Source organism: Sciurus carolinensis, chromosome 6, assembly GCF_902686445.1.
Source record: "Sciurus carolinensis chromosome 6, mSciCar1.2, whole genome shotgun sequence".
Taxonomy (NCBI): Eukaryota; Metazoa; Chordata; class Mammalia; order Rodentia; family Sciuridae; genus Sciurus; species Sciurus carolinensis.
In genome coordinates, this window is record NC_062218.1 from 112,132,595 (window position 1) to 112,151,407 (window position 18,813).

Sequence of the window (18,813 nt, forward strand, 5' to 3'; positions counted from 1 at the left end):
GGCATACTTGCCTTCAGTCTGCAGTAGGAGACCATGTTTATGTCATGGGGCCAAAGCCCTGAAAAAACAGTGAGAGAAGGATGGACTTAAAGGAGACAAGAAAATAGTAAGAAAGGCTTCTTTTTTCACTCACAAAGGAGGAAAAAAAGTATTCTGGCCCTATTATCCCGAACAAAAGTGCATCACAGCAACTAGTTATGTCTCCTTTTTTTTTTCTCATTATTCTGAATGATCTAAAAGTCAGAATTCCACTGTACGGTGCTCAGAAATTAACATATATCATTGTTTCAAAATGAACACTTAATTCTTCTCATTCTCAAGTAAAAAAGGACAGAAAAGAAATAATTACTTGGAATAACATTAATATAAAGCAAACCTTACATATGAAGACAGTGCAGGATATAAGCTTCATCACCCTTTATAAAATTGCCAGGTTGTGCTAATTCTTTTACAACAAAATAATTGTATAGAAGAGTAAATAAAATTACATTATAGATGAAACTATTTTCAAAGTTATTTGAAGTTGCATAGAGTTCAACTGTATAAGAAAAAAACATTTACTTAATTTTCTCAAACAGTAAAGCATATTACTTGAGGGAGGAAAAAGCTTTCACTAAATACAAACATAATGAACTAAATAAACAAGATTGAATATAAAATAGTTTATTTGAAAATGTCCATAAAAAATAAAGGCAGAATGGCACAGTTAGAAACGTTGTGCTTAAGGCAAACGAAAGAAGCAGCAACCTTAATTAAAATTTGAGGCATACCATCTCATAAACAACAATGTAATCACCTCTGAAAAATGTCTTTTGTAAAAGTTTAGAGAATGAATGGAAGCACAAACAATGGCCATTGTCAGAATTTATTCTTGGAAGTATTGAACAGGATTGTACAAAAATAACATGAATACTCTGATCTAAAATATACTCAAATTATTTGCCCTTTAGTTGTCATATAGCAATGAAAAAATAAAATGCATTACCCAATGTTCATAGTATAAATCTATAAAATGCCAAAAATTATTTAAAAAAAAAAAAGAAACAAGAATAGCTTTCCAGATTGTACATGATGATCAGATAGAAATGATCAATTCTATATTTGGCCCATTTTTGTATAAAACATGCATAAAAATGTGTGACATCTCCCTACAAGTAGGTGTCCTAAGGTAAACTGTTGAGCACACTGCTCTCCACCAGGCCTGAGGTCATGTGCACATACAAAAAACAAAAACAACAATGTTTTTAAAGAACATTCAATAGATATGTTCCTTAATTAACTATGTCTTCTTTAAAAACAAAACAATCAAGTACACATCTTTAAATTAAACATCTCTGCACATGAATTTCCACGATATAAATTTGGTATATTAAATTGTGCTATAAATATATTTGTATATTTTTCTGAGAACTCTATGTGAAATTACATGATTATAAAAAGGATCTATTTATTTTCTTCTATTGGAATGATAACATGCCTCTTGAGAAAAAAAAATTACAGTCTACAGGAAAATTACAAAACTGTTAAATTGATTGAAGCTATTCAATTTAAGAAGGTATAATCTCTTCGACATCAAGCTAAAAGTAGAGAAGAGTCTCAGTATCCTATACAGGTCTTCCCTCACATGGTCCTAGGTGGCAGACGCTGTTTATACATGCCTGCAATGGCTTTGGCAGCACTGTAGATCATCTGCCGACGAGACATGCCAGTAAAAGTCACATGCCAATCAGTCCGGCTGACATTCAGTAAACTCTTTTCCAGGACTTCTCCCACTGTCACCAAAAGGCCTGACCACCTCAGATTGTAGTCCTGGGGAGTTAGACTTTGAGCCTATAGAGAAACAAAATCCATATTACTTACAATGCATTACAACATTGTTGGGATTAGACATAAGTGACATCTCAAAGTAACATCTCTCAGGTTACTTTTAATAAAGATTATGACAAATCCTGAGACATGCAATGCAGCCAATGGTATGAAGTTCCAAGGTTGTGAAAGAATCAAAATAATATTGCCACATATCTACTTTGTTTAAAAATAACCCCATTATTCTTTTTCTGGTTGTTGCTCAAATATAATCTCCTGTGTGTGTGTGTGTGTGTGTGTGTGTGTGTGTTGCAGGGAGTTGCACCTAGGGTCCTGCATATGTCTAAATCTTAAATCTAAGAGCTGCATGTACGAACAGAGATCAGAGTCGGAGGACTTACATCCTAGTTCTATATTCAGTGTCACTACAGATTAATTATTACCTTTGCTAAAGTTATTGCTTTACAGTCATAAAATCCAACTAGAAAAAAAGGAAACTGCAATATTAAGGTTTCAAAACCCATTCAAAACTGATTAGTCTACAGAAAGCATCCCAAGAAACATGATTAACATATCAAATAATGTCCAGTCCAGGGCAGCAACAATCATTATTACATCATTCATACTTGACCCAACCTAGCTATATCTGCTTCCATTTCCAAGTCATGAATGGTGTGGTTTTTCATTACGTGTGGTCAAAGCAGGACCTCCAAACATAGAATGGATCTACTGTAAAGTGAGGCCCAAATGTGCCAGGTATTACAATCACTGAGGGGCTTCCCTCCCACAAAAAACTATAGTTTCTTACACCATAACTAAGACATCTGAATTGGAAACTCCATAGCTGGATCCAGGAGAAACAAAACAAGATTATATAAAACAGCTTTCATGTAAATCTGATAGAAACAGCACAGCATCTGGAAACCCATGGCTCCAGTGTTCTTTTTCAAAATATATATTGCATTATCAGTATTTGACTATACGAAAGAGAAATGGCAGGAAAATGATTAAAGTCTCTAGAGACACTATAAAACTGTGCCTCGCAAACTACTAGATGTAAAGAAACTCCTTAAAGTTCTTGTTAAAATGCAGATCCTAATTTAGTAACTCTGGGTAGGGCCTGAGAAGCAGCATTTTTATCAAGTTCGCAGGTAATACTTAAGATGTTAGGCCAAGGATCACACCTCTGAGAAACAATGTATTTGATAATATTAGCAAAAATCCAGAATAGTTGGTTTGTAATGTGGGAGGAGGAATAATATTCACACAAGTTTAACAAGCATAACTTACATGAAATTTTTTCCATATTTTCACTACTGTATGTATTGATGTAACTGTAATTCCTTTAAAGGCTAATTTCTATTCCCTTAAATTAAAAATTCCACTAATTCAGTAGCACAAACACAAAACACTGAAAGATAGATAAAAAGGAATGTAAAGAGCTGAAGAGCCAGAAATAAAAGGAAGGCATTTCAATGCACACACGTCTGTATCTTCTGAATGTTAAAACGACATGGCAAAAAATAAAAAAAGACAATAGAATAACCATATTAACAGCCTGTTGTTCATCTTTCCAGGTGTTTTCCCTCTATTCATTTATATATACTTTAAAGGGTATATATGTACCTGTTAATAGGTAGGATCATACTAGCTGTGTTGGTTTTGACTTTTACTTAGCAATATGTCATAGGTATCTTTAGATACTAGGATATGTAGATCCATTTTGTTCTTTGAGTATCAAGTCTATTTCTTTCCAATCTATAGTCCTAAAAGTGAAACAAAAATGGTCTTTTAAAAATGGTCAGACATCTATCACAGGGGTCAGCAAACTTCTTCGGTAAAGAGCCCAACAGTAAATACCTTAGGTTTTGGAGCCAAAACGTCTTTACCGCAACTACTCAATTCTGCTGTTGCAGTACAAATGCAGCTATAAACAATATGTACGCAGACAAGCAGGGTGTGTTCCAATAAAACTCACTCACAAAAACAGGGAGCAGGCCAGATTTGGCTGTGGGCCACTGTGTGCTGACCTCAATCTATAGCAATGTTAACAATGGCTGTTACAGGAACATTCTTGTAATTATCAGATTTCTAATGTTTTATCATTAGACCTGAGGTTTACTTTGACTTTCAGGTACACTTCTATTCTTCTAATCTTAATTAACTAAGGCTATTTAATAGTATGGTTGGTATTTCTAGCAAATAGCTTTAACTCTATTGAAATCCTTCTCCTTCTTTATTCTGTTCATGTGTTGAAATACCTAATTTGCTATTGGTAAACGGTTCTTTGATTCTTAGGATAAATTCTTTATGGTCAGGATACATGTTCTTCTAACATATTTCTAAATTTTGTCTATTAATTTTACTAATGATTGTGACATTTAGTTCTTAATTGATATAGGACTAAAATTTTCTATGGTGTTAAGAGATACTCTATCAGCATGAGAATCACTGTTAATATTCTATAGAACTCACTTATAACACCATTAGAAATCAGAGGTTTTTTGGTTAGATGGAATTGTTTCACTGTACTGCTGCACTGAAGTAATTAGGTTAAATCATATGGAACTGACAATATTTGACTGTTCTTGACTATGAATGACAGCAACTTTGCATGATTCAACAAGCAGAATTTATATTTTCCTAGACAAATCTATCATTTTATCTGATTTTTAAAATTTAATGGCACACCATTAATCTAGTATTCATTTACAATCTTTTAATCACCTTCATACTGGAGTGAATTCAGTTAACATCTATAAAAACATTTTCTTGACCCTCTGAAAAGAAACTGATATAAATAAGTTTCAGCAAAATTTCAAAAATCCAAGCATAAATTCTTACTCCCCTTTCTAAACCATAAAACTATAAAAGGTCACTGGTTGCTTTCAGCAATTTGATGAACTCATATGTCAAATTAATATGTAACTGTATACATGCATTTTCTTGGGAGAAAACCCAATGGTTTCAAATGCCAATAGTTTCAGATTCTCAAATGCCTACAAGTTCCAAATAATTGTAAGATAGAAAAAAGTCTAAATACCATTTAACAGTACAGAGATTTCAATATAAATACATGTTCCATTTTGTCCATTAGAGAATTAGAGAAAATTTATACAAAAATATAGAGGAATCATTACTTATGCTTACAATCTTCTGGAAACTACATAGACAGGTAACACGGTTAAATTTATTTTTCAGTCAAAAGCCTTAAAGACGTGCTCATCACCTAAAGTTTTTAATGCTGATTTGTTACTAAAGATAAACAACTAAAAAGGAAGATCAGATCAAAGAAAAAGGAAATGGAGATAACAGTGAAAGTAAAGATGTGAAATAAAGGGGAAAGTAAATGAAATGTGGACATAAGCAGAAAAGTATACCTTCTGATCTCAAGGTAGGGAACATAATCAAAAAAAAATTGAAAAAAATGACAATTGGCCACTGAATGTATACCTTTCAAAAACAGGTGGAAAGCAAAAACAGGGAGGTAGTAAAACATGGAAAGACCAGGGATCTGAAAAATAAAGAAAAAGGCTAAAAGAGAAATAAAACTGAAACACGATTAAAACATTTTTAACAAGAAAATCGAGCCTCAATTTTCATTTTGAAAACAACATTGCAAGTTTCTCTGGAGCATAATGAAAAAGCCAAGAAAACCAACCTGTTGTACAAATTCCAAAGGTACCGGCGTGGCTTGTGTGAAAGTTTCTAGGTGAATGCCATGGACAGGGTCTTCAACTACCAAACAACCAATGTCAAACCATCTGTAACAGAACATGAGTGTCATACTGATTACCTGCTGAATGAGTTACAGTGAAAAAACAAACAAGGAAAAACAAACTAATTAAAAGAAAAATTAATCTGTAAGAAGACAATCCATAAAAACAACAGATAAAAAAATTCTCTGGCTGGCTTAATTGCAAGAGGAGAAAAAGAATGAAGAATAACAACAAAGGAAAAGTTTAAAGGTCCCCTTGCTAAAATGGAGGGAAATAATGGAAACAGAGGTGCTCAAATATGCAACAAATGAACTTAACACTCATTCGAACAGGAGAACAGCTTCTCATGAGTGATACTTTAAAAAATATTACTAGCTACAATACGGGAAAGTTTATATTAACAACTCTCATTAATATTCAGTCAATTAGCAAAGTTATTAGCAAATTTTTTAAAAAGCTCATCTAGAGAAAATAACAACAAATAATCTCCTCATGAATGATCACATTTTCTGAGTTATTCTAATTGAGTCGGACTTTGAAAACACCCTTAAGAAATCAAGGACATTTTCTTCCATTTAAAGATAGTGATAAAAAAAAAGCCAGAGTTTCAAGTTACTTAAGATAATTAAGCAACACCAGAATCTCAGCTACTTGAATTATGAAACAACTAGATACCCTGAAATCAAGAAGTTAAGCCACAAAAGCATAGGAACAGGAAAATAATCTCTATTCTTAAAAAATATGCACATCTAATAAAGTGCAGTGAAATGTAAAATGGATCAGGAGACATATTTACATATTCAGGAAAAAACAAGTAAAATACGGAGTAACATAAGCAACTAAGCTGAATATTAAAATGGCAATCTGTAATGCTTATAGTATTCAGATCCTAAAACTATTCCAAATTGAGAACACTAATACAAATATTTTATAATGCTCTATTATCCATAAATGAAATTTATAAGTTATCTAATTTATCCTAAAATACAATCCCATAAAAGGTCAACCCATTTAGCTTAGCATGGTAGACCACTCCTATAATCCCAGCAACTTGGGAGGCTGAGGCAGGAGGATGGCAAGTTCCAGGCAGTCTGGGAAACTTAGACCCTGTTTCAAAATAAAAACTAAAAAGGGCCAGGCACAGTGGTGTACACCTATAATCCCAGAGGCTCTGGAGGCTGAGGCAGGAAGATTGCAAGTTCAAAGCCAACTTCGGCAATTTAGCAAGGCCCTAAACAACTTAGCGAAACCCTATCTCAAAATAAAAGATAAAAAAGGACTGGGAATGTCATTCAGTGGTTAAGCAACCCTGGGTTCAATCCCCAGTAACTAAATAATAGTGACTTATTTTATTTGGTATACTAATCAATATTTCATATTTTATTATGACAATTTTTCTCAGTCAAGAAAATTTATTTGTGAAATAGTCACAAACCAAGCTTAGTTAAAATTTTATTTTGCATCATTCTACATAATTTGTGTACAATAATGTCTATCATGAACAGTGTACTGACTAAACTGTTAGGCATGAAAAGCATAGTCACTGAAGCGTAAAGAGAATTTCTCTTATCATGCCAGTGAATACACATCAGAACTTTAAGGTCCCCTTATTCTTTAAAATACTATCATGCTATTGAACATTTCAACCTAGAGATTGGCTTCCCAATTCTCTTCAAATCAGTCAGCATGAAACTGCAATCGCCATCATCCCTACCAATAACTCCTCCACTTCTATCCCTAGTGCTGCTTCTTAAGGAAACCTTCAGTTTCTCTCCCCATCCTAAACAAGCTCTATTCCTTTTTAGGGTCCAAACACACTTGGAATTTCTTCCTTAGGTGCCTTGCTCTCCCTGAATTTGTCTTTTTCCAGCCTTAGTTCTAAGCATGCATTTTCTTGAATTTATCTTCTGTGCATTTATTTCCCACAGGAGCTCTGTAGACAGAAGAAGCCACAGTAGAAAATATCAAGTGTTGGGATTACAGCTTTGTCTCTGTTGTCTTCTCCCTCTCTCTGAACTCCATACTCTACTGTCATAACCCTCTGTCCTCTTTCCTCCTTAAATCCGTACTAGCACCCATCAGCAGACTTCCTGATATTATTTAGTATTTAGTATTCTTGGTCTTTATAGTATTCTACTCTTTTGCTTAAAAGGTATTTAAGGGAAGAAATAACGCATTAAGGTATGATGGAGGAGTTTATGACAGGTCAGTGCTCCCAATGAAAAGCTAGATGAGTTACATCATATACTGAGAGGCATCAAAGAGCTATAGAAACAAGGATAAAACATGAGAAAAAACTTTCCCCAGGTAACCTGAAGCCTTAAGCTGACCCTGTTCAAAGCTTGTGACTAAAGCATACACTGCCCCTTCTTCACACAGCTCTGCTTATCAGAGGAAGGTATGAACTTCTCAATACCACCTGAAGACTCTGGAATGTTTTATAAACAACATCTGGGTTTGAAGATTAGTAGCCATCAGGGACGGCATTGTATTTAGGGACAGAGCAAAAGGAAAAGGAGACTAAAGTAGACTCAGATATTAGAACTCGCAAACAAGGAGTTTAAAATAAGTGATTCATATGTCCAAGAAGAAAGAGGAAAGATATGCAAAAGAGATGAAGATATGAAGATACTCAACAAAGAAATTCAGTTTTAAAAAAGAATTCAACATATGAGCTTCTCAACAGGCTGGACACAGAAGGCAGGGTCAGTGGACTAGAGAAGGAAGAAATTAATGAGAAAAGAGTGAAACAGAGGTTGGAGGAAAAAATGGACAATGTGGAAAGTTTGCAACACTGTCAAAAGGTGAACAAGTTGTAATTCAAGTCCTAGACAAGAGTGAGAAAATGGGCCAGCAGCAATTCTTAGAGATGGACTAAGAATTATCCCAAACTGATTAAAGACATCGATCCACAGAATCAACAAGCTCAGTCAACCCTCCCTGCCTATAAAAAAAGAATTTAAAAAGCAGGTCAGCAAATAAGACAAACATACCACAGGTATGGGCATACCATAGAAAAATTACAAAAAATAATATGACAAAGTCCTAAAAGCAGTCAGAGAAAAGAACATATTATCCTTACAGAAATAATATGATGCATGGCTGACTTCTTAATAGAAATGACATTTCTAAAGTGCCAAAAGAATTAGTAAACTAGACTTCTACATTCAACAAGAATAAAGATGAATTAAAGCAATTTCAGGTAATTAAAGGCTAAGAGAATTCACAGTGAGTAATCCTATATTATAAAGTAGTATCAAAGGAGGTTCTTCAGCCAGAGGGAAGATTACAGGCAGAAGAGCAAAAATGTACAGAAGCAATTCAGAATCATAATAAATGAAGAGAACAATACTAGTGATGTCTTAGGAGTTTAAAACATATGCAGAATTAAGATACTTGACAAAAGTACTGCAAAAAGTGAAAAAGAGATGAAGAGCATTAAAAGTGATTCTGGTAGTATCATAAGTTTTATTAGACGTAGTACAGCAAAAAGGCACACTGTAATCTCTGAGGTAACCATTAAACAAATAGTAAAAGTTACCAGGGAGGGAAAATAAAGTAATCATCATTGTGCTCACAAAGAAAGTTCAAACTTTTCAACCTAGGATGCAAAGCTCTTCACAAACTGTCCCTACCTCCTGATTTCCTATTTGAGAAACCTTCGATAACCCCAGAATACCTTTCACACATTTCCTCCACTCACAATGTCCTACCTACTTTTTCCACTTATTCAAATTTTACCTACTCTTCGAATTCCAGTTCCAGTCCTAACCTTTCATGAATTTCATGTAACTCTACCTCCACACTGAGTTACCTCCACTGATACTTCATATAACATATCAGTAAAAAAAAAATCAGATAATTTTTATATAATCACATAAAGCAGTTCATCTGTACATGAATCTTCTCTCAACTGGCCTATCTAATATGCCCTCAAAATCAGGAGTTTTTTTTGTTTGGTTGGTTTTTTTTGCATATTATAGCCAGAAAGTGCTATACCCATTGTTGTTCTGTATCAAATTAACAAAAAAAATTTTAAAATTCTAAAAATCACAATGCAATTAAAAAAGGTAGATTTTTTAACAAAGAGAAGTTATTATAACAAAAAGTAACAGCATATCCACAAAGATATTTCCACTGGAAAAAAAACTATTTATTAAAAGTACAAAGTCCTCAAAAACAATGACCAATTATGCTGTTTGAAGGTTTTTCTAAACTAAATACCTCAGAGTACTCAGCAGAAACTCAAATTCAGTGACTACCATCAAGTGGTCTTGCTTGTGTTTTCATTTACTCTGAATTCATTGTGTAAAGGACTGTTTCCTACCCAAGGTCATTTACAACCAATACACCATTCTATCATATATTTAGTGCTATTAAGTGATTATCAGCACAATCTTAGAAAGCAGGCATCACTATCTCCATTTGTAATGACAATAAGTGAAGCAGAGAGAAGTGTCAGCTAAGCTACACAGGACACAGCTGGGTAAGGGATGGCGCCAGTATCAGAACACACTTTTCCCTCTGATTCTTCAATAGGAGATATTTTTTGATAGGCGTTCAGTGTGAACTCTCAGACCCAACTATATTTTGCTTCTAAGACAAATAAGCCTCTTACTTGTCAGGCAGCAATTCTGCAATGAAGTTTTCTACAGACACAGCAGTCTGCTTTTCATGGATCACTCCAGATCGTCGCAAGCTGTCTATGCGTTCCTGAGCACCCTAAAAATCAACAGCATAGGTTGGAAAACATTTTTTTAAATATACTAATTTATAATTACACACATAATATTTGTAAGCATTTACACACAAACATACATATGCTTACTATAAATATTAAAACAATACATAAGTAAATATAGAGTGAAAAATGAAAGAGTCCAATCACATTCCCTCAATATTGAGTTTGGGGTGTACATCCCAAATTATTTCCTTGTGCATTATTATGCTGGCTACCACTGTTAAATTAATTACTTCAAACTATATTTTCTAACTGATTACTAATATAATTAAAATGTATTTTTAAATGTTCATCTGGCAAAATTTTATCAGTCCTAGTCTTAGTCAATTCTCTTGACTTTTTTTATGTAGGCAATCACATCAATAGTAAATGCTTCTTCTCTTTTTTTACTAATTTCCTTTAGCTATAAATGCATCAAAATGACATTATTTAAAATAAAAACCTGATACACATTAAACCAAAGATTATTTGTGAAATAATTACCATTAATGAAGCAATACTGAGTGGTTGGGAACACTGTACAGATAACTCAAAATCATGCACTAAATATATATCTCACTATAAGAAAATTAGAAGTTGGATTAGTGAGGAACAGTTCATGTTTACTACTTTTATCTAAATCATTTCAAATAGGGATCATGAATGAAGTGATGAAAATGATCATAAGGCAATGTGTTCAAAATCTTTCCAATCCTGAACAAAATTAGCCATGGATAATATATCAATTTTAAGGAAAGAAAAGCTAAACAAAGAAAATAAGAAAAAATGGTCAATTCTCATTCAAATGAAAATTAAGAAGGATAGAACACTTCTAGGGACAAAAGAATTTTTTTCAAATGAAGAGAACATGATCACTCTATGAGAACAGGTACAACAATTTAAGACACTACCTTGGAAAGAGGAAATGATTTAAACTACAATAAAGTCAAGACCATCTATTTTAGCTTGCTCTAGCACAGAGCCTAACCTAACCAGCATTCAGTAAGAACTTGCTACATGAAAAATTAAACAAAAGGGAAGAAAATAAAGGCTTCCTAAGGCCTAGGTGGCAAAAGTTCAGTATATAAATAGTGTAAATACAGCACCATTAAATCTAATGTGAATCTAATGAAATAAGGAGGCAGCTATTGACTGTGAAAAAACATTGGTAAAATGAACCTATTTCTTTATGGTAGACATTATAAATTTGCCTGATTCACTCCTCTCAGGAGGGAGTTATGGCTATATTTTTTTATTAAAAACAAACTCAAATACACATTAATTCAGTAAAAACTAATAGATTAGTGGGATTTTCCAGATTCATCACTAAACCCAGATGCCATGCTTCCAGGGAATGCAATCTGTCTCTTCACTTTTTACTATTCCAGAGTGCAGGGCTTTATACTTAATATGATTCACAAAATATTCATCAAATTAATTGGTACCTGCAAGCTACAAGATAATGAACTAAGCAGACAAGTTTAATTCTTTTTTGTTTGTGGAACTAAGAAGAGAAAATGAAAATGGAGCCATATCTGGTCTCTTTCTTCCTCTGACTAATACATTAATTAAATGTGGCCTCTTTCATTGGAGTTACAAGACACCTTAATATCAGTCTTTACAAATACTTTGAGAATGGAATTTTATATTTTATAGGGGATCAAGAATTAGGTAAGTTAGAGCTCACAATGAAATAATCATCAAACTGTGAGCTATGAGACAGAGGGGCCCTAGGGCTTACACTGTACTCTGAGAACTTATACTAAGCAACCTGGTTCAGGTGAGTAACTAAGCTTTTACACATCTTCAAAGGGCTTGTAGATATTATCTACATCTTTATTTTTGAAAATAAGCTATAAAACACTAATCACTGCTATGGTTTGCTTTTTGATAAAACTAATATCTGGCATAGAAGTTTCAGAAGCTTCCTAACTTTAATTTTGGCTGAACTGATTTATTTTCTTAAATTATTTCATATGTTTAAAGGGCAAATTAAGTTTAGTTCAGAAAAACCACTCACTCCAAATAAAATCTGATAGGGTAAAAAAAAAACTGGTTAAAATTTTTGTATTTTAAGATTGTACATTATTTTTATTCTCATTAACTCCCTTTACTGTTTCTAACACACACACACACACACACACACACACACACACGCACACCTGACAAATTTATAAGAATTTTAGTTTTGAGTTTTATTTAGAAGATTGTGAAAAAAAATCCATATATCTAAATTTTAAAGGTGAAAATCAAGAGCAGAAGTACATCTGTCAAATATGAATAAAATCACAAAATAAACCAAACTACCAATAATATCCATCAAATTAGGTTTTTCTTGAGGGAAAACTCCCCATCAGCCTTTCAAGTTCAGTATCTTTTAAAAACATCTTCTGTGTAATAATATCTAATGAAACAAAACATTTTGAGACCCGTTAAAAACCATAATGAAAAAGCAGGCTTTTCACATAATCAAGTCAATTTTCTAAATTTATTTTCTTTTGTACTGCTAAAATTTTCTAAACCGTCCCCTTGTTGTCATCATTAATACATCTCATGTCATCTTTTTAAATATGCTATGTGTATATACATATATATATGTATGTACATAATTATTAAATTATATACATATATATATATACATATGTATATAATTTTTTGGGGGGGTGGTGCTGGGGATTGAACCCAGGGCCTTGTGCTTACAAGGCAAGCACTCTACCAATTGAGTTATATCTCCAGCCCAATATGCTGCATATTTGCTCCCTTTCTTTTTCCCAGTGTCAAGCTCGTACTTCAGTACCCAGTCATCTTTCTGAATATCTGCAATCTCAGCATCCATTCCTGCTTTAACCGCCATAATCTTTACCACCTCTGCCATGAAACCCAAAGGCATACATTCTCACTGCTTAATATAACAACATCAAGCTCTAACCTCCCAAATTCAAAAAAACCCTACTACAGAATTAAATTAATAAATTCTCCTGCCATCACACCTATGCAGTAATACCAGAACTGACCTCCATATTTATTTAATGCTTCACAATACACAAAGCCCTTGCTTTAGTCTCAAAGTTCAAAGAAATGTATGCACCATTTTCTTTGTTCAATAATGTGATTCTTTTTAGGATTTTTCTCCAGATATCCTCTAAAAGTATATCTGAAAAGTTTTCCACCTCAGATTCATTAACACCTTCCAACTTGCAAAAGCACTCTTGAAATTTTTGAAAGTACAAACTCAGTCTAGGTATGTGACTTGTGTCTTTAAAGTAAATATCACCCTTAAAATGCTAATATTTACCTGTGCATAACTGGTAATGTACAATTATTTTGTGTATATATATAACTTACCACACTTTTTTCTAGATTAGACTGAATATAAACCCTACAGTCAATAGTTAGCTTTGCTCTATTTCATAAAGACTAAACTTCTACCACCATAGAAAGTCTTACTGAAAATGTGTACTGAAAGTCAAGTTCAAGGGAAATTCCTTGGAAAGTAGAAACATTTTAAAGTGCACGTATTCTTCATAGCATTCTTCTGTAAAAACAGATCATTATGAAAAGTAATTTGATTTGTATTATATATAATCTACTCTATTAGATATAGTATAACTATTGCCTGACAGCCCCAAATTCAGAAAAGTGGCTTTGGGTGATGGGGGGGGGTGGTAAAAGGGCTTCATATTCTATTTAAATAAAGCACTAAACATAACTGGAAAAGTATCTCAAATTCATAAAGCACTATCCAGTAGAATTTAAAACAATCTAGTATCAATGTGGGTTAATTATAAGCAATATTTAGTAGCTAATTATAATCAAAACTTGAGTTTTTGCCCGATGAAATATGCTATGCCAGTTACCTCATTCGGCCAAGAAAAGAGTGAATAAGGTAAAGTGGCTTTCAGGATGCTCTCAGTAATGTACACTACTACATACTCCTTATGCCAGCATGTCATGCCAGAATGTATTTATTCTCATTATTTGTGAATCCTTCATTGGTGAATTTTACTATCATTAAAATTTATTTGTAATCTCAAAATCAAACATACATAGAAGTACAAGAAATTTGAATTGCCTGATATGCACATTTCCTGATATGCACACTTTCAGCTACATGAACGAGGGATAGATACTATGCATTCTTGTTTCAGTTTATATACTGGAAACAAGTGTATTTTTTATATCAGTGCCCTGGTTTGGCATTTCTGTGCTTGTTGTTGATTTCTGTTTCAAATGGTCCCCAAGTGTAGTGCTGATATGCTGCCTAGTGTTCCTTAGCACAAGGAGGTTGTGATGTAACTTATGGAGAAAACGTGTGTATTAAATAAACTTCATTCAAGCATGAGTTTTAATATTGTTGGCTGTAACATTTCAATATAGTGAAGCAAAAAAAATGTTATAAAGATGTATTTAAACAGAAGACATAAAACATGTACTGATAGGCCTTGCAAACAATGGTTCAGTATTCCCTAATTCAGTGTCTGAGGCAACCTCCTAAGACATAACCAGAGCAAAAACCAAGAACTGTCTGTCTTAAAAACAAGATTTCTTAATGAATTATAAATGAGAAATAAGATAAGTTAGGAATGATTTCAAGGTTTCTTGCCTGAGAAAACAGAAAGACAGAAATGCCATCAAATGAGATAGGAGTTGGGAAGCAAGGCTAGAGGATATAAAAAGTTTAATTGTAGACATTAAATTTGAGATATTCAAGAAAGTTATCAAAAGGGCAACTTTGATATAAATCAGAAGTTTAGGTCTCAGTGAAGACAGAAACAGAACTGTTGGTACACCAATAGGTTTAAGGCCAAGGAAGGCACAGGATCATGAAGGGAGCAGACAGAGAAGGGGACCAAGCAGAGCCTGAGGAGAGGCACAGAAGCAACAAGGAAACAATGAATTAGGAAGCCGAAGTGTGGTATCCAGGAAAAAACACTAAGACAAATGGAAAAACTGTCTCAAAGTCACTGGTAAGTCAAACAAGATGGAGAACCCTGGTGACTGAGCGGATTCTCAGGAGAGTAGTGCAGGCAAACACCCGACCGGGGCAGGTTTAAGAGAATGCAAGAGAGGAATTAGAGAAAAGTGTTGGCAACTCTCAAAGGAAGCAAATTAAAGTGGCAAGGTATAGGGGAATGAGGTCAAAGAATTTGCTGGGGTTTCCTTTGGCTTATTTGTTTTTTAAGTTGAAAGAGATGTTTGAATGCCACTGTTTCATCTGTAACAGTACAACACAGAGCAAAGGGAAAAAAAATGTATAAAAGAAAGGGCAAAATTCCTGGAACTTTAACATTTTTAGGATTATTAACACTGATAATAACAAATTTATGCAATTCAAGAGATATTATAATTCTAGGTGCTGATTTGAATGTTAATATTGAGTTTAAAAGATTTCTTCTAGGATTCTCTTTGTGCTGAGTATATTTCCTTCCTCTTCCAATAATTAAAACCTATCTGAGATTTCTTAAATTAAAACTCCACTATATCTTCGTAATACCTAAGTTTTCTAACTGAAGCTAATCATTACTTCAGTATATAAAAATACAGTTAGCTCCATATAAATCACAGAATCATTATCACAATGATGAAAAATTAACTGCCAGGTTCCATATCCTGAAAAAGGTGTTATTACTCACTTTTAATCCAGCTGCATAGCCCACTGGTTGTGGGGCAATATTAGACTGCCCAGCTTCACCTACAACCACAGCTAAGCCAAAGACTTCCTGGAAGGCATCTCGGACAGCAGCCACTTTTACTTCTTTATTTGAGGTCACTACAATATCCAGCTCACCTCCAGATTCTACAAAGACCAAAAGAAAATTACAGTTCCAAATTAAAATAATGAAATTCTCATAATTACTACCAAACCACATGCTAACATTTATAATTACCAACCTCATAAAACCAGGCAAGATAAAAATCATTACCATTTTTGTATGGCTAAGGAAACTGAAGCTGACGAAGTCTTGCCACAGGCAATGCTGATGTTTAGTGCTCATGTCAGGACTCAAACCAAGGCCTGTCAGACCCTGAACCCTCTTTTTACACCATTTCATGTAACCAGATACATTTTCCACCCTCTCATCAAGTGTAAAAGAATCTCATTCCAATGTGTGATTCTTATTCTGAGTTCTAAAAATGGGAATTTAATATAGTATCTGAAGAAGTCTTAGATGGTACACACCTTCTAATAGTTATGAGCATCATATCTGTCACAACTAGGGTATTTTTTGGCATTCTATGAAATGTTCCAGAATATAATAGTAGTTTACATGAAAACAGTATTCTGAGGTCAAACACTATGGGAGATACTGCAAACTGCATTCCCTTCTAGGAAATTCACAACATATATTGACATAGTAGAGATTCTGAGAAATGTCAGATTATGAGTTTAACCAATTCTTCCTACTCTTAAATCTGTATTCCACAGATATCAATTTCAGAAATGATGACACAACAGATATGAAAACAGCTTATTTGTCTACTATACTAATTTAGCTAAGTTTCTTCTAATTTAATTTTGGGTGGAGACACTTATTGCATTTTTAAGAATATAAATAAAAATAACTATTCTGCTGCTAGTTAATAAAGACAGATTCTCATTATATGCAAACGTCTAACACCATGTGCCAGTTTGTAGTCCTTCAGTTATGGAGCAATCCTAGAATTAAACTTCTAGCCTGTGAAGTAGGTTACACATTTGTGATATTCTGGAAAATAAAAATAAAAACTATTACTGATGGCAAGTGATGTGTCAAGAGTTGCCTAAAAACTATGGACCAAAGAAGGACTACCAAGAAATATACTTTTTACTGACAACATAGTTTAAGTGTGGAGACCGTCAAATTTTTTATTCTACATCCTCATCATTTAAACAAAGAACATTTATCACACATTAATTTGTAAATTATGCATGCATTACTGTCCTAATAAAAACATTTAAGCATATCTGAAAACTGAAATCATTTTTGAAATCCGAAATTTTAAAAAGTTGAATGTACCACATTTTACTTATCAGCACTTTCAATTATTTTAAAAATCTGTGCATTATTTCTACACAGAACTATTTGACCAAGTATGTTTCATTATTTTTAAAAATCTTAACCTAATATTTTGTGATATAGGTTGAGTATCCCTTATCCAAAATGTTTGAGATTAGAAGTGTTTTGGATTTCAAAATTTTTCAGATTTTGGAATATTTGCCAATACATAATGAGATATTTTGTAGATGGAACCATGTCTAACAAAAAATTCATGTCTGTTCCATATATACCTTATAAACACAGCCTGAAGGTAATTTTATATACTATTTTTACCAAGTCTGCATTTTGACTGTGACATGTCATGGATCAGGTGTGGAATCTTCTACATGTACCATCATGTCAGTGCTCAAAGTGTCAGATGGAGCATTTTAGACTTCAGATTTCAGGATTAGTGATGATCAACTAGAATGGTGAATTCAAAGGCCTGGTTCTAAGCAAAGCATATTCTGATACTTAACAGCAATTAATGGCTATCCTTGGTAAAAGAGATTTCTCATGAAAGTTGTTTGTAATATAAAACATTTTCCTTCAAAAGCAAGACTATTTTTTCCCAACTAAATATCTGTGGAACAGTTGGAGGTTATTTTTTTTATCATGGACCCCTTTTCCTTGATTACATAATATTCCACAGATCACTTATCAACTGAGAATTTCAGCAATTATCAGAACCTACAAGCAATGGGTTACACAGCAAAGAGGGAGAATATATTTCTTTCTTACTTTTTCCTCCATGTGGGACATATCTTTTTTTTAATTGGTGAGTGAAAATTATACATAATAGTGAGACTCATTATTATATATTCACACATGTACACGATAGATCAATATAATTGAAATATCTTGACCCTAGCTAAGCACTGATCTGTTCAGCTGCAGCTCAAAGGCTTTTCAATGTGTGATGAGCTTTTACTGATAATGGAGAGAGTACTAATTAAAAGAATGTAGAAAAATCCACTTGGGATGCAACTGAAATCTATTTCTCATAGTTCTTATGAATTCTTTGATATATTTGAAATTTCATATGAAGTGATTTCTAGAATTTGTATAAAAATGCTGTTTTATTGAGTTTTGTTAGATCAGAATGATACTGCTTTTGCTGTCAGTAAAGTGTCCGTTTTTACACAGTTTCACTACATATTAAAGGTAATTGATTATATGTTATCATAATAACAGATGTTTCATTTCTGTATATCCCCCTTGATTTTATGCCTTTTTCTTGATGTTGTATATAGACTACTAGCTTGGGAAATGACCTTGGGTTTGAGTCCTGGCTTTATTGTTTATTAGCTTTTTTACTTTGGGGAAGTCACTCAGCTTCTTTGTAGAAAACTACCTGCCACCTTACAGAGCCTGCTGTAAGGATTAAAGAATTGCTTTCACAGTCTAACACAGAGTACATCCATTAAAATAGCAAAAGCTCCAACATTTCTGTCCTTCATTCAATTATGTACTTCAAAAGGAAAGAATATATATGATACATTAAGTATGTCAAACATAATAATGTTATTATGAACATACAAAACCAAAT

General features: G+C 33.3%; 1 protein-coding gene across 1 annotated transcript in view; it reads right to left on the reverse strand.

Moving 5' to 3' along the window:
• Window positions 1-166: 166 nt before the first annotated feature.
• The window catches only part of Prrc1 (proline rich coiled-coil 1), a 31,459-nt gene continuing 12,812 nt past the window's right edge, over window positions 167-18,813 (reverse strand). The window contains exons 6-9 of the mRNA XM_047556809.1: window positions 15,879-16,042; window positions 10,144-10,247; window positions 5,468-5,570; window positions 167-1,830 (exon numbers count right to left, since the gene is read on the reverse strand). Of these exons, the coding sequence (XP_047412765.1) occupies window positions 1,621-1,830; window positions 5,468-5,570; window positions 10,144-10,247; window positions 15,879-16,042 (581 nt within the window). The 3' untranslated portion in view covers window positions 167-1,620. The remainder of the gene's footprint in view (window positions 1,831-5,467; window positions 5,571-10,143; window positions 10,248-15,878; window positions 16,043-18,813) is intronic.